Consider the following 14,813-nt stretch of genomic DNA (forward strand, 5'->3'; position numbering starts at 1 on the left):
ATCATTTAATTGCTCAAACAAAAAAATGTTTTACACAAAAAAACTTTAAACATTCAACAAAACCTAATTTATAAAAAAAGATTTTCAAAATCCTTTTTTTAAAATGCAGTAAGCAAGTAAGTGAAATGACAGACTCTTTTAGGCTCATGTTAGTTTGTTAGAAGATATTACATCCCAGTAGTTCTATCTTACTGCCATTTTTATTAAGTTAATGTGCTCTGCACAAATAAAGCTTGAAGCAGTCAGTACTGCTAGGACCAGTCCCAAGCCCTAACATGTTTTTACATCTACACTGTTACACCTGTCTCTCTGTCCATCCATCTTCATCCGCTTTATCCGAGGCCGGGTCGCGGGGGCAGCAGCCTAAGCAGAGAAGCCCAGACCTCCCTCTCCCCAAACACCTCCTCCAGCTTATCCGGGGGAACACCAAGGCGTTCCCAGGCCAGCCGAGAGATATAATCTCTCCAGCGTGTCCTGGGTCTGCCCCGGGGCCTCCTCCCGGTGGGACATGCCTGGAACACCTCACCCAGGAGGCGCCCAGGAGGCATCCTTGTCAGATGCCCGAACCACCTCAACTGGCTCCTTTCGATGTGGAGGAGCTCCTTTCGATGTGGGAATGTCTAGCAGAGGCCCCAGTCCGCGAGATCTTCAACGCACACCTCCGGCAGAGCTTCAACAGCATTCCGAGGGAGACTGGGGACATTGAGTCCGAATGGACCATGTTCAGCGTCTCCATCGCTGAAGCTGCTGCATTGAGCTGCGGCCGCAAGGTGGTTGGTGCCTGCCGTGGTGGTAATCCCCGAACCAAATGGTGGACACCAGAGGTGAAGGGAGCCACCAAGCTGAAGAAGGAGTCCTATCGGGCTTGGTTAGCCTGTGGGACTCCGGAGGCAGCTGACAGGTATCGACAGGCCAAGCGGAATGCGGCTCGGGCAGTGGCTGAAGCAAAAACTCGGATGTGGAAGGAGTTCGGAGAGGCCATGGAAAAAGACTTTCGGACTGCCTCGAAGAGATTCTGGCAAACCGTCAGGCGTCTCAGGAGGGGAAAGCGGTGCTCTACCTGCACTGTGTATAGTGCTGGCGGAGCGCTGCTGACGTCGACTGAGAAAATTGTCAGGCGGTGGAAGGAATACTTCGAGGACCTCCTTAATCCCACTGACACGTCTTCCGAGGAGGAAGCAGAGTCTGGGGATGAGGGGAGTGACCCGCCAGTTTCCGGGGGCGAGGTCACTGAGGCAGTTAAACAACTCCTTGGTGGCAGAGCCCCTGGTGTTGATGAGGTCCGCCCCGAGTTCCTGAAGGCTCTGGATGTTGTAGGGCTGTCCTGGTTGACACGCCTCTGCAATGTTGCGTGGAGATCAGGGGCCCCTAGACTGGCAGACCGGGGTGGTGGTCCCCATCTTTAAGAGGGGAGACCGGAGGGTGTGTTCCAACTACAGGAGGATCACACTCCTCAGCCTCCCTGGGAAAGTCTATGCCAGGGTGCTGGAAAGGAGAGTTCGTCCGCTAGTCGAACCTCGGATACAGGAGGAACAATGCGGTTTTCATCCTGGTTGCGGAACACTGGACCAGCTCTTTATCCTCTCAAGGATACTTGAGGGTGCATGGGAGTTTGCCCAACCAGTCTACATGTGTTTTGTGGACTTGGAGAAGGCATTCGACCGTGTCCCTTGGGGTGTCCTGTGGGAGGTGTTGCAGGAGTATGGGGTGTCTGGCCCATTGCTACGGGCCATTCGATCCCTGTACAACCGTTGCAAGAGTTTGGTTCGCATTGCCGGCAATAAGTCGGACTTGTTCCCGGTGGGTGATGGGCTCCGCCAGGGCTGCCCTTTGTCACCGGTTCTGTTCATAATTTTTATGGACAGGATTTCTAGGCGCAGCCAAGTGGCGGAGGGCTTTCACTTCGGTGGCCTCAGAATCTCATCTCTGCTTTTTGCGGATGATGTGATTCTGTTGGCTTCATCAGGTGAAGGCCTCCAGCTCGCACTGGAACGGTTCGCAGCCGAGTGTGAAGCAGCGGGAATGAGGATCAGCACCTCCAAATCTGAGGCCATGGTTCTCAGCCGGAAAAGGGTGGAGTGCCCACTCCGGGTCGGGGATGAGTTCCTGCCCCAAGTGGAGGAGTTCAAGTATCTCGGGGTCTTGTTCGCGAGTGATGGGAGAAGGGAGCCCAAGATCGACAGACGGATTGGTGCTGCGGCTGCAGTGATGCGGACGCTGCACTGGTCCGTCGTGGTGAAGAGGGAGCTGAGTGTAAAAGCGAAGCTCTCAATTTACCGGTCGATCTACGTCCCGACCCTCACCTATGGCCACGAGCTGTGGGTAGTGACCGAAAGAATGAGATCGCGGATACAAGCGGCAGAAATGAGCTTCCTCCGAAGGGTGGCTGGCCTCTCCCTTAGAGATAGGGTCTCTCTGTCACTTACATATATTATTTCTTGCTTCTACTGATGAGTTCCTCTTCTCTAGAGAGCACATCTCCACGTTCTTTTCTACCTGCTTCCTACTCTACATATCACAATGTTATTTGTGAACATCATGTCTTGGTATTCACTTTCTTCTCTGTATTATTATAGGTTCTTTACTTTACAATATAAATGCAATACATATCTCAATATCACTGTGGGACGACTGCTGTTGTGATTTGGTGCTATATAAATTTAAATGAATTGATAATTAATACAATTGAACTAAATAATACACTGTGGAGACTTCTGCTTGACCGTCATCCTCTTCCTGTCTGCACTTCCTGATTCAATAATACAGGGAGTGCAGAATTATTAGGCAAGTTGTATTTTTGAGGAATAATTTTATTATTGAACAGCAACCATGTTCTCAATGAACCCAAAAAACTCATTAATATCAAAGCTGAATGTTTTTGGAAGTAGTTTTTAGTTTTAGCTATTTTAGGGGGATATCTGTGTGTGCAGGTGACTATTACTGTGCATAATTATTAGGCAACTTAACAAAAAACAAATATATACCCATTTCAATTATTTATTTTTACCAGTGAAACCAATATAACATCTCCACATTCACAAATATACATTTCTGACATTCAAAAACAAAACAAAAACAAATCAGCGACCAATATAGCCACCTTTCTTTGCAAGGACACTCAAAAGCCTGCCATCCATGGATCCTGTCAGTGTTTTGATCTGTTCACCATCAACATTGCGTGCAGCAGCAACCACAGCCTCCCAGACACTGTTCAGAGAGGTGTACTGTTTTCCCTCCTTGTAAATCTCACATTTGATGATGGACCACAGGTTCTCAATGGGGTTCAGATCAGGTGAACAAGGAGGCCATGTCATTAGTTTTTCTTCTTTTCTACCCTTTCTTGCCAGCCACGCTGTGGAGTACTTGGACGCGTGTGATGGAGCATTGTCCTGCATGAAAATCATGTTTTTCTTGAAGGATGCAGACTTCTTCCTGTACCACTGCTTGAAGAAGGTGTCTTCCAGAAACTGGCAGTAGGACTGGGAGTTGAGCTTGACTCCATCCTCAACCCGAAAAGGCCCCACAAGCTCATCTTTGATGATACCAGCCCAAACCAGTACTCCACCTCCACCTTGCTGGTGTCTGAGTCGGACTGGAGCTCTCTGCCCTTTACCAATCCAGCCACGGGCCCATCCATCTGGCCCATCAAGACTCACTCTCATTTCATCAGTCCATAAAACCTTAGAAAAATCAGTCTTGAGATATTTCTTGGCCCAGTCTTGACGTTTCAGCTTGTGTGTCTTGTTCAGTGGTGGTCGTCTTTCAGCCTTTCTTACCTTGGCCATGTCTCTGAGTATTGCACACCTTGTGCTTTTGGGCACTCCAGTGATGTTGCAGCTCTGAAATATGGCCAAACTGGTGGCAAGTGGCATCTTGGCAGCTGCACGCTTGACTTTTCTCAGTTCATGGGCAGTTATTTTGCGCCTTGGTTTTTCCACACGCTTCTTGCGACCCTGTTGACTATTTTGAATGAAACGTTTGATTGTTCGATGATCACGCTTCAGAAGCTTTGCAATTTTAAGACTGCTGCATCCCTCTGCAAGATATCTCACTATTTTTGACTTTTCTGAGCCTGTCAAGTCCTTCTTTTGACCCATTTTGCCAAAGGAAAGGAAGTTGCCTAATAATTATGCACACCTGATATAGGGTGTTGATGTCATTAGACCACACCCCTTCTCATTACAGAGATGCACATCACCTAATATGCTTAATTGGTAGTAGGCTTTCGAGCCTATACAGCTTGGAGTAAGACAACATGCATGAAGAGGATGATGTGGACAAAATACTCATTTGCCTAATAATTCTGCACTCCCTGTAGTCTTCCAGCCGCCATCCTTCTCCTCTCTCTCTCTTTGTAGTTTTCATAATCAGATCTTCAAAGTACTCCTTCAACCTTTTCAGCAACCACTTTTCACTCATTTGTACATTTCCATGTAATCAGTGTTAATTCCCCTGACCTGCTGCACATCCAGCTTGACCTCTCCCTCTCTAGCCACTGAGCCTCTTCCTTTGCCATCTCTCTTTGCTGTACACCTAACTTCCCAGTACTCCTGTCTGCTTTTTTCATCTTGGCAGTCTGGGACTGCAACGACCCAGATTTAGGATCCTTTGGAATGCGGAGACCATGTGGAATGGGCTCTGGCGCTGAAAGCCAATAGCTCGCACTCACACACTGACAGCGTAGAGTCTGCTGGCAGCATGGAGACCTCTGCCCCAGGCTCAGACAGGGGAACCTCTGGATTAGTGGGGCACTCAGCTCTGGGAGAAGCAAAAGCCTCCATGGAGGTTCCCACAAGAACACACCTCACACAAAAATATTATTTTTGAGGGAACTGTTCCAAGAGCACAATTAATAGTCTTTAAGTTGGCTGACTCAGGCACATATTGAACAGTCTCTGTGAACACAAGATGTGAATGACTCAGAATGAACCTACACATCACAAAACTCAGAATTTTCAGGCTGGAAAACAGAAAACTCAATCTGCAGAGCAGAGCTGAGTGTCTGTAGGAGATGAAAAGAGAAGTTAACTGTGGCCATGGTGAAACTGGAGACAGTATCTTCCATGATTTGCAACATGTTTCAGAGGGCTTACAGCGAATGGGCAAGCAGAAATCAAGAGGAAAGGTGAGTGGTTCAGTGGAAAGTGGGAAAGCAGGTGTGTTTCAGGTACAGTTGAGGCCAAATTTACTAGCCGTCCACAAATTATGGAACATTTTCCTACACTTCTTCCTAATTTTTGCAGGATTGATGAAACTTGATATAATCAAACATTCACAGGTTCTATTTAGTAGCTTTTGTTACATTTTGCTATATAAAATATATTTCTAGGTTTGCTTTATTTCAAATATAGTAAAAAATGGGGTGTTCAAAAATATTAGCCCCATGTGAATGTTTGCTTTTAAAACACACCCACAGTCATTAACCAATCAGCTTTGAACCACACTTGTGCAGTCAATTGGCCTCCTAACAACATTCATTTAGCATTAAAGACTCCAAGGAACAGGGCACTTGAACACATGTGAGGGACTACTGTTACCATGCCAAAGACAAAGGAAATCAGTCTGGAGCTCAGAAAGAAGATAGTAGAGCCTCATGATAAGGGGGAAGGCTACGCTGCCATTTCCAAGCGATTTACAGTGTCTGATCCCATGTCCCATCTTTGGGCTGCACTCAACCAGGCTCCATGGACTAAGGCCACCAGGTGCTCACCCTCCCCCAGGCCTGGCTCCAGGGCTGGTCACTGGTCACGGTAACCCCATCCTGGGCAGTGTGAACTGTTCCCTTAAGGCTCTCATAGGTTTCCCATGAGGGTTCTCAAAAGGATTTTCTGAATCGCTCTTTGTCCGGTCCCTCACCCAGGACGAATTTCCCATGGGAGACCCTACCACGGGGCAAAAAGCCCACCAGCAACATACCCCCTGGGATCCCAGGGACACACATACCCCTTAATGGCCTGCTTGGCCTCTTTTTTTTACAATTCCAATTCTAATAAAAAAGTCATGATCTAGTCTTTACGAGGACTTAAATAAGGTAAATACAACTTCAGATGAACAAAAACACGTGATATATAACACTATACTTATTTTAAAATATTAGCTGCAACACCTCGATTCTTTTCATTTTCAGCCGTTCTATTTTAGGTTTGCTGTTGAGCTTGGGATTATTGTCCTGTTATTTTGTTCAATTTTGGCCAAGCTTTAGCTGTTGGACAGATGGCTTCACCTTTGACTCTAGAATACTTTGGTACTCAGAGAAGTCTATGGATTACTCAGTGACTACAAAGTGCCTGGGTCTTGTGGCTACAAAGCAAGACCCAAGTCTATGAGATGTTTGTGCTGTGTATTGTGCATTATTGTCACATATCTTCACTCTGGTCACATCAGTCCAAGCAACATTTTTCCAGAAGTTTTGTGTTTTGCTTGGTAGCAATTGTCTAAAGCTAAAACATGTTCTTTTTCCTGTTAGTGTTTTTTCTGGTGACACTTTCAAGGCTATATGTTCTTTTTTTTCATTTTTTTTTTTTTTTTGAATTTTACATTCATGAACTGAAAACAAGACCTGTATACTCTGAAATGTAGCCTCTCTGCCTTCAGTCATGTTTTCAGTCACTGAAAAGCATGCTGTACTTGGTTGAGATCAGGTGACCTATTTACCTGAACAATATCCCGTGTGTTTGCTTTGAGAAACTATTGGGTTGCTTCTTCAAAGCAAAGGGAAAGTGCCACAAACATTGTCCATGTGCTGTGAAGTGCTGTCCAAACAGATGTGCAACACTTTGCTGAACCTGAAAAGTGTAGCTATTTGCACTTCAGAATTTACCCAGCTACTCGTCTCAGCTGTCACACAGTCAAAACACACTAGCCATGTCCATGCCATCATATTGCCTCCACCATCTTTAAAACATGATGTGGTGTATATCAGGTCATGCGCTGTTCCTTTCTTTCTCTATACCTTTCCCATCATTCTGGTACAAGTCAATCTTGATTTTATCTGTCCAAAGATTTTTTTAAGAACCATGCAGGCTCTTTTAGTTATATTTTCTAGTTTCCTCTGTCCTTGAGTGTAACCAGTGTTTTGCACCTTGTAAACCTTCTGTATTTACATGCATCAAGGTGTTAGTTTGACAATGACATGCCCACCTTCTTAAGAGTGTTCTTGATGTTGTGGAGGGATTTTACTTAACCAAGGAAGAATTACTTTAGTTTTCCATGACACTTAATGCTGCTGAAGTTCATTCATCATTTGTTTACATTATTGGTGATTTGGCCACTTTTAGCATGTTTTCTAAATGAAGCGCTAATAACTAGAACTTCAACACTAAAGTATAAACTCCAGATGTCCATCTGTTAATTTTTTGTAAAATAATAAAGACCTCAGCCTCTAAACTGTTAGGGAACTATGTAAAAATATTACAAACACTTTATGCAATACTTGTCTTTAACCCACCGTATTAAATATGGAAGTGAGCATTTCAATCACACCTTGACTGACTGTCAGATATTAACTGTATTACCTGCATTTCTCTTTCACCACAGATCTGGTTCTATACCAACAGCATCTTTGAAAATGCAGGAATTCCAGCTCCAGAGATCCAGTATACCACAGCAGGAACAGGAATCATAGAGATCATTGCTGGACTCATTGGGGTAAACATACAAATTAGAATTCATGCAATTATATAGCAGTTGATGTTACCTTTGTATTAGTGTTGTGTTGCATTTTGTTTCCACAAAGACAGATATTCATCGTGTACAGAACTGAGATCAGGAAGTGATTTTGGGGCCAGCTTAGCATAAAGGAGGGAAGCAGATAGAAACACCTGGCCTAGCCTTTTCCATTGTTGAAAAATACATCTACTAACACCTTTACGTGCAATTTCATCAAATCACTGTGTAATATTTGTACACTATACACATAAATTTCGATAAATACCAGTTTATTCAAAGAAGAGATGGTCAAGAGGCTCAAGAGGTCGAGCACATCATTTACTAATCAAAACATTGGTGATCTTTGGCTGCTCCAGTCTGCATGCCAAGGATACTTGGGCTAATGTGTTCCTTGGAGTGTGAATCTGTGTACGAATGTGTGTCTGGATGCATGAATCCCACAAGAACACTTTGAGTGGTCAAGTAGAGTAGAAAAGCACTATATAAGAATCAGTCCATCATACTCGGTTGCAACAGTATCGATAGCAAAAAGCACCATTGTCCTCCAGTTGACACACATTGACTCACACTGCATTGCAGCAGACAAGCAGGGACAAAGCTGAACACATGAACAGTAGCTGACAACAACACTGCAAATGCTGCTGCAAGTATGTAGCATACAAATGGTCAAATGGCCAAAATCCAGTTGTTGATAGGCCCATGGGACATTGTAAATGTAACAGAAAATTTAGAATCACAAATTAACATTACACATTTGTCTTTGACCTGTGGAAGGAAGTACCTCGAGAGAACCCAAAACAGGCACGGAGAGTGCATGAAAACTCCGTTCAGAATGTCTTGATGCATTCTCAATCATCCAGGAAAGTAAATCTCCAAAAGTTGGAGATCACGGCATTGTAAGATGGCGAAAGATGTACCCTTAGGCCCCCTCCTCGATTCAGAGATGGTCTTTCCCTTTACGTGAAAAGGGAAAGACCATCTCTGAATCGAGGAGGGGGCCTAAGGGTACATCTTTCGCCATCTTACAATGCTGTGATTGCAGCCATTCCCCAACTCTCTGTGAATGGTGGCCATTGATCAGTGTTCTTTGATCAGTGGGTTTTGGTCAGTGATTGTTGATCAATGGTCATGGGAATTTGCATAATTATGATTAAGGAACTGACCTCACAGCCCATTGTTCCTTCAGTGGGCTGGTTTCAGTCATTATGCAAATGTACTGTTTATAAGGTTTGGGGAAACCTGCAGTCAGCTGAGACTGAAGAAGTCACTTGGATGAGTGACGAAACGTTTCTCCCACAAAACGCTACGTCCAGATGAACAGATTCAACTTTTGGAGATCCGTTCAGAATGGCTCCAAAAAACTGGTGGATTCAAACTGACAAACTTCTGGCTGTGGGGCATCGGTGCTAACAAGTGCTAAGCAAGGAATCAAACATTATCAGTACTGCCCGTATGTTAATGCAAATACACAGTCATCACATGAAAGCATAATACTAATATTTGTTGTCTAAAAAGTCTCATGTCCAAAACTGGAAAAGTCTGGGAAAGTCTAGACTAGACAGACACAATGAGTTCCTACCTTACCAACTCAAATTATGTTGCATTCCATTTCAGTTGGAAATTAAGTTGGAAATTCAAAGTTGAAATTTTCAGATGGATTGCCCCCGCTCTCTAAGAACAAAAACAGATTGTAGCATTGGTACTAGTGGATGATTGGCTCCACAAGCTCTTTCATGTTTTTCTGACATCTACTGAAATTTGGTTAACTGAGGAGTGACATCATTCCAAGTCCTAACATTCAGCTTCCAGTAAAAGGAATGAAGCTTTGATCAGCAACAGAATATGATGTCAATTCACCAGAACCACAGAAACTAGAACAGGGCTTTAGCCCCAATTGGGGTTTTTTGTTGTGATTTTTCTCCCTCTGGTACTAAAGTATCCTGTATATTAGCATCAAATGTGAAACTCTAGTATTGTGACACACCTAATGACCAGTGTTTAGATACAATCTCACTTTATAATATAAGGTGTGTGATAAAGAGATTTAATAAATCTAAAGATGTATACCATCCAAACTGCTATTTTAAACATCATCATTAGCCGATTAACTCTGCATTTTTAAGGTGAGCTAGGCTAGCGCTTCTCATTTCCTATGCTAAGTTGGTCTAAACACAACTTGAGTTGAAACACAAACACATACATTTGTCTGTGTTCCACTCAGTAGTGTCTAATAAAACGTCTGTCTCTCCTTCTTGAGTGTTTTACTATAGAGAAGCTGGGCCGCAGGCCTCTCATGATTGGGGGTTTTACTGTGATGGGTATCTGCAGTACTGGGATAACACTGGCCCTCATTTTACAGGTAGGTGTGTGTGTGTGTGTGTGAGAGAGAGAGAGAGAGAGAGAGAGAGAGAGAGAGAGAGAATACATATTTGAAGCAGTATTAAAAAGAATGAGAGAAGCTAACTAAATACTGTCAGACTTCTTCAATGTTCTGCTGTTTGTTCTCATTGCAGGCTCATTTGTCATTCATGCGCTACGTCAGTGTCTGCTGTGTGGTGGGCATTATTGCTGGCTTCTGTATTGGCCCAGGCAAGTTGCTTTATACTGCATGTTAAAGGGCTGGTTCATTTAAATGACAACTATTCACAGATTGACCTGTTCAACATATTATTTTGGTGTGGTTATCAAATGATGTCAATAGAAACAAAAAACAAAAAAACAAACTGGTGGTGGTACACCTGTGCAGATACATCAAAGTGGTGGTTGCCTGCAAAAATCTAACTGCTGCCCACTTTATATTTGATAGTGATTAAAGTGTTTTAACATCAAGTATACAACATAATGTCAGCAGGCATGGCATTCATGCAGTTGCAGGCGAAACTATTTTCTTTTTCACACATGTTTTAGAAACCTTTGGTATTTTTCATTTCCTTTTCTAAGCGTGTGTTTGGAAACTGGAATCATTTATTAGCCAGAATTTGTGGATGGGTTATGTACGAACCATTTGCTGGGCAGAGCCATGAAAAATAGTGTGTTTCGAGACCCGTGCATGGTCTCAGATAAACAGATTATCACTGAATACTGCTAAAAGAGTTTTAAGCGTTATATAAACCAGAATGTAATTTAAACTTTTGTATAGGCGGATGTCAATAGTTTCTAGAGGAGTAAACAGTCTGCTCTGATTGCAGCTGTGAATGTTTGATGTTATTCTTTTGTCAGAGTTTCTTTGACTGAGATATTTTGTTCGACTATTGTCCAGCCAGATAAATAACCTGTGAGTTGCAGGAGGTTTTGGTTGCTCTCTGTAGTTGTAGTTGAACACCACCCTCTGGAGGTCATATAAAAAATTTGTCTCTAATTTGTGTGAAACTCTTTTGTACTGCATGTCTAGTTACATTTTCATTTCAAAAGTTTAATAAATGACAATTATTTATAAAACTGATATGCATTCAAATGTTCTAATATGAAGTTCCCTAACTGTATATTTGACTCTAGGTTCTATAGGACTTTCTGTAGGAGAGACAAATAAAGCCCTTTTTACTGACTATAAAAATTAAATATTAACAATATGCATTCTTTGACACGTTTCTTGTGTCCATATGTGGACTTTTAGGCCCAGAGTTGATAAATGAAAATGCATTATAAAGTCATGCACATAAATAATATAATTGCTTGCACATGCCCTGTTAATCTGCACATTAGTTTTGTAATAAAAAGGATTTATTATCTCTGTGTTTCCTCTGGATGGTCCAGCTTCATACAGGTGCGTGTGATTTGATCTGGGAGGGGATGTAAGGTGGACAAAGTGCTTTATCCTGATCAATTATTGGAGCTATAGGATGAAGAGTTTCAAGACAAGGGACCAAAAGAGTCAAACTTTGTTCATTACTTATAAATTGTCTTAAATGTGAGACTAAATGATTTTTGAGCACTATGAAATCCCTCCGAGAGCATCCGACAGGAATGTGTGACTGATGTTTGGTAAGTTCTGTCTTTTTCCTGTTGCAGCTGGAGTGCCGTTTCTGGTTACAGCAGAGTTGTTTAAACAATCCCACCGACCAGCAGCCTACATCATAGGAGGCTCACTCAACTGGTTGTCCAACTTCACTGTGGGATTCGTCTTCCCATTCTTACAGGTAGAAGCTATACACTGTGATGTCCTGGATTTCTTTACAAACTTACTATGCAGAGAACTGATTGAGGAGGTCCCCGAGTACCCACTCATTTTAGGTCCAATAATACTTCTTGTAAGGCTGCCTGTGTCAATTTTCCTTAAGAATCTATTAAAAACATAAAGTCAGGGAGCTGTTAAATCAGGGAGAGCACACAGAATAGAATAGAGCAGCTATCAGTGACAGCAGACAGGATACTGGTGAAGCCACTAACAGCATGTGGAGGACACCGGGGTCGTTCTAGGTTTCAAAATGGTTCGTCTACATCGGTCCAGCTAAATGAAGACAGAAGGGTATCAGTTCGATCATGAGCTGATGTGCTGCTGGCTGAGCTTGACTTCAGAACTAATGCTAATGCTTAGTCTGCATAATGAGAGTAATGCAGTGTTACGCTGTGTTTGATCTCCCTCAAGTCGATATATCACTGTGAATGCCTCAGAAATCCATCTCAGTTTCTTACTCACTGTAGTCCAAGGAAAACAAAGTGTAAGAGTAACTACCTATTCTGACATATATTATGTCAGTTATAAGCGACATGGGTCAATTCTGATACCTTTAATTTAAAACTGTTTGTCCTTTTCTTTCTTTCTTCCATCTACCTGCAACACCCAACCATCAGATGTCAGCAGGAGCATACTGTTATTTAGTGTTTGCCACCATTTGTGCATCTGTTGCCGTCTATGTCTACATTGTGATCCCAGAGACCAAAAACAAGACCTTCATGGAAATCAGCCAGATGTTCTCAAAGAAGGAGGCAGTCTTAGAGACCCAGAGCCTGATCCATGTTGACCAGCTAAAGCTGAGGAAGCTGAATGGCTACGGTGGTCTAGAACATGCTTCAGTGGAGTTTGACAGCTCTTTGTCTGTACCTTAACTCAAACTTCATAGCCAATTCATTCCTTTGGTATGTACATTGTAACAAAACAACACCTCACCTGTACCCAGTGTGCTATAGCTGAGTGAAGTTATTCTGTCAACTTAATATTTAAACCTAAGATTTATAAGAAATTTTAGTTCATGGGTGCTAATTAAAATCTATTAATTGGTGTAATTTCTGAACCCTGGGAGCATGGTGACATCACAGGACTATACATATAGCGAAACAGCCAGACAGGTTGAAAACAATAAACCTGTATGGTAAGCAAACTTAGGACAAATGTCATTACATTTGAAAAACGCATTTCCTCTTTGGCCTGCTGTAATGGACCAGACCTGCCAATGGAGGGGACTGTAACTCCCAACAACCCTAGTTTGATAATTGGGTAAGAAAATAGAGGAGAATCTTATACAGTGTTTCACTCGTTGTTACACTTCTACACTAAAATATTATGTTTCACAACAGTTTCCCTAAGGTACATTAGTTAAGTGCTCTGTCTATTGTCTATTGTTCTATCTCGACCCAGCAAATAAATGTGTTTTTATGTCAGTCATGATTTCAACCTTAATTATCTTGGTGAGTATGGTGCTATGAAAAATGTTAGCAGTGATGTACACAACTGCAAGAAATTGTACTTAAAAACAACTGTACTTAAAAAAATAATAACTGTTTTATTTATGTTGTCTGTGGAAGAAGAAGTATTTTAATGAAAAACTAAAATACAAATGACCTCTGGGGTCATGTTTTTCCATGACCCCAGAGGTCATGGAAAAACATAGGTCATTTTCAAATAAAGCCTAGCTAGTATTTCTTCTGAAAGGTAATTTTTTAACCTAAACTTCCATTCTCTCCTCACTGTAACAAGTGATTTCGGTGTCTACACTTAACCAAAATACAAGTGGAAAACAAATTGTCCCAGAAGAGGCTCAGACACCAGCTGTTTGTCCCTTTATTCCAAAATGAAAACTCTTCTGTGTGTCATTTCAAAATTATTGGGGTCAAGCAGCTGATGGTTGTTTAGGTTTTTAGGTCCTTACAACTGACGAGTTCATATTCTGTTTAGTCAGCATTAGCATGTGAAAATGGAAAGCAATTAATTAGATGAGACCGTTGTTGGGACAAAGAAAAATGTGGAAACAATTTGTCTACATTCTGAGCTACTTAGATTCAAAGAAAAAACTGTGTTAACATGAGAGGATGAGATTGACACACTAAAGAAAAAGTTGGTTAATAGAAATTAAACAAATTGTTATTTCTTTAATCATGAAAAACTTCAGCTGCTTTGGATACTGTTACTGCTACTGCCTTTTTATTTTAAAAGATGCTTACTGCAGACAGTTTGGGTGGTAAATTCTGTAAATTGGCTCTTTAGCCAGCGTGAGTGAAATGAAATCCGACATGCACAGAATAAACTGTCTTCCTTTCAGTAGGAAACAACTCAGAGCTTGTAGATACAACAGCTTGTAAAAAAACGGGTTGTGTGCAGTACATGACAGAAATAAACCTTTTTTTGATTCTTTTATAGTTATATAATAGTAAGTTAACGTCACAATCTAAGAAATCCAAAAAACAAATGGCATGTTGTTAAATGTCACCATTTATTGTAAATGTATGTTACCTGATGTTAAACATGATGTTTTCTCAACTTGGTCCTGATATTTTAGACTGTGTCATTACACAGTGCTGGTTGAATTGTTTTGCAAAGTCTTCTAAAATATCTTTTGTACAGAAAGTGAAACTGTTTAAATACATGAAAATGTGTACATGAGTCTAAAAGTTGTGAATTGTCAAAAGATAACTACATAAATGAAGTACTCTACCACTGTGCTTTCTGTTTTAATTACCAAGCATAGTTGACTGTCATCTTCCAGCAGCATTGTACAGTAATAAGCAAATTATGCTACTAACATATCTAAACTGTTAGAAAGACAAAAGAGTTCAAGGCACTGAATTTTATTTATTCACCATCAAAAACACAAATCTAACTCCTTGCTGATCCCTAGTGGTCAGAAAAGAATTATTCCTGCTAGTCCAGTCCAACTGAGAAATACATTCTTGTAAACAATGTAAACAATGCCAAAATCATGAACATTTAT

The 14,813-nt window shown here is 41.8% G+C and overlaps 1 protein-coding gene across 1 annotated transcript in view; it reads left to right on the plus strand.

The window, feature by feature from the left end:
• The window catches only part of slc2a15a (solute carrier family 2 member 15a), a 44,027-nt gene extending 29,494 nt beyond the window's left edge, over positions 1 to 14,533 (plus strand). Inside the window, exons 8-12 of the mRNA XM_003456688.4 lie at positions 7,537 to 7,647; positions 9,926 to 10,027; positions 10,182 to 10,257; positions 11,677 to 11,804; positions 12,460 to 14,533. Of these exons, the coding sequence (XP_003456736.1) occupies positions 7,537 to 7,647; positions 9,926 to 10,027; positions 10,182 to 10,257; positions 11,677 to 11,804; positions 12,460 to 12,714 (672 nt within the window). The 3' untranslated portion in view covers positions 12,715 to 14,533. The remainder of the gene's footprint in view (positions 1 to 7,536; positions 7,648 to 9,925; positions 10,028 to 10,181; positions 10,258 to 11,676; positions 11,805 to 12,459) is intronic.
• Positions 14,534 to 14,813: the final 280 nt, after the last annotated feature.

Source organism: Oreochromis niloticus, linkage group LG13, assembly GCF_001858045.2.
Source record: "Oreochromis niloticus isolate F11D_XX linkage group LG13, O_niloticus_UMD_NMBU, whole genome shotgun sequence".
NCBI classification, from domain to species: domain Eukaryota; kingdom Metazoa; phylum Chordata; class Actinopteri; order Cichliformes; family Cichlidae; genus Oreochromis; species Oreochromis niloticus.